We start from the raw sequence: 887 nt of genomic DNA on the forward strand, positions 1-887 counted from the left end.
CCCGTGCTGGGACCCGTGGGGAGATCCCAGCAGCAGGGGGATTAACTGGAGCGAGGGGTAGGGCTGGAAACAGGGGGACTGGGCTGGGTCCCTGAGGGAATCCCGGGCGTCCTGCCTGCAAGCCCCGGCCCCTCAGTGGGCTTGGGGAGCAGAACGCAGCCACGGCTCTTCCAGGACCCACATCCCTTGGGGAGGAGGGTGCTCTCCCTCTCCCCAGAGGGTGGTGAGCCCCAAAAGCTGCCTGTGCTCCGTTCCAGCTCTCCTGAGCAGGAGTCTGACGAGAGGAAGTGTAACTATGAGCGGTACCGGGGCCTGGTGCAGAACGACTTCGCTGGCAGTGAGTGCCCAGGGCTGGTGGGAGGGCACAGCCCCTGGACCCACATCCCTTGGGGAGGAGGGTGCTCTCCATCTCCCCAGAGGGTGGTGAGCCCCAAAAGCTGCCTGTGCTCCGTTCCAGCTCTCCTGAGCAGGAGTCTGACGAGAGGAAGTGTAACTATGAGCGGTACCGGGGCCTGGTGCAGAACGACTTCGCTGGCAGTGAGTGCCCAGGGCTGGTGGGAGGGCACAGCCCCTGGCAGGGGGATGGTGCCAGGGCTGGGAGGGCCCTGCCCAACCCCTCTGATGAGCCCCACGGGCGGGTGACTCTCCCCTGTGCTTGCAGTCTCAGAGGAGCAGTGTCTCTACCAGATCTACATCGACGAGCTCTACGGGGGACTCCAGAAGCCCAACGACGACGAGAAAAAGAAGTGAGTGTGAGAGGAGGTGATGGGGGGTGCTGGGCATGGCCCTGCCCTCGGGGGCTGTGCTGGGAGCCTTGGAAAACCCTCGCTCTGCAGCTGGTCCCAGTTTCCCTGCAACTGGGGTGACACCGAGCGGCTGCACCGTCC

At 64.9% G+C, this 887-nt stretch overlaps 1 protein-coding gene across 1 annotated transcript in view; it reads left to right on the forward strand.

Moving 5' to 3' along the window:
• Positions 1–217: 217 nt before the first annotated feature.
• LOC103780257 (CLK4-associating serine/arginine rich protein-like) overlaps positions 218–887 on the forward strand; it is a gene marked incomplete at both ends in the record, with an annotated part of 964 nt that continues 294 nt past the window's right edge. The window contains 2 exons of the mRNA XM_008947916.1: positions 218–337; positions 662–746. Of these exons, the coding sequence (XP_008946164.1) occupies positions 218–337; positions 662–746 (205 nt within the window). The remainder of the gene's footprint in view (positions 338–661; positions 747–887) is intronic.

Source organism: Merops nubicus, unplaced genomic scaffold (assembly GCF_000691845.1).
Source record: "Merops nubicus isolate BGI_N331 unplaced genomic scaffold, ASM69184v1 scaffold42839, whole genome shotgun sequence".
Lineage (NCBI taxonomy): Eukaryota > Metazoa > Chordata > Aves > Coraciiformes > Meropidae > Merops > Merops nubicus.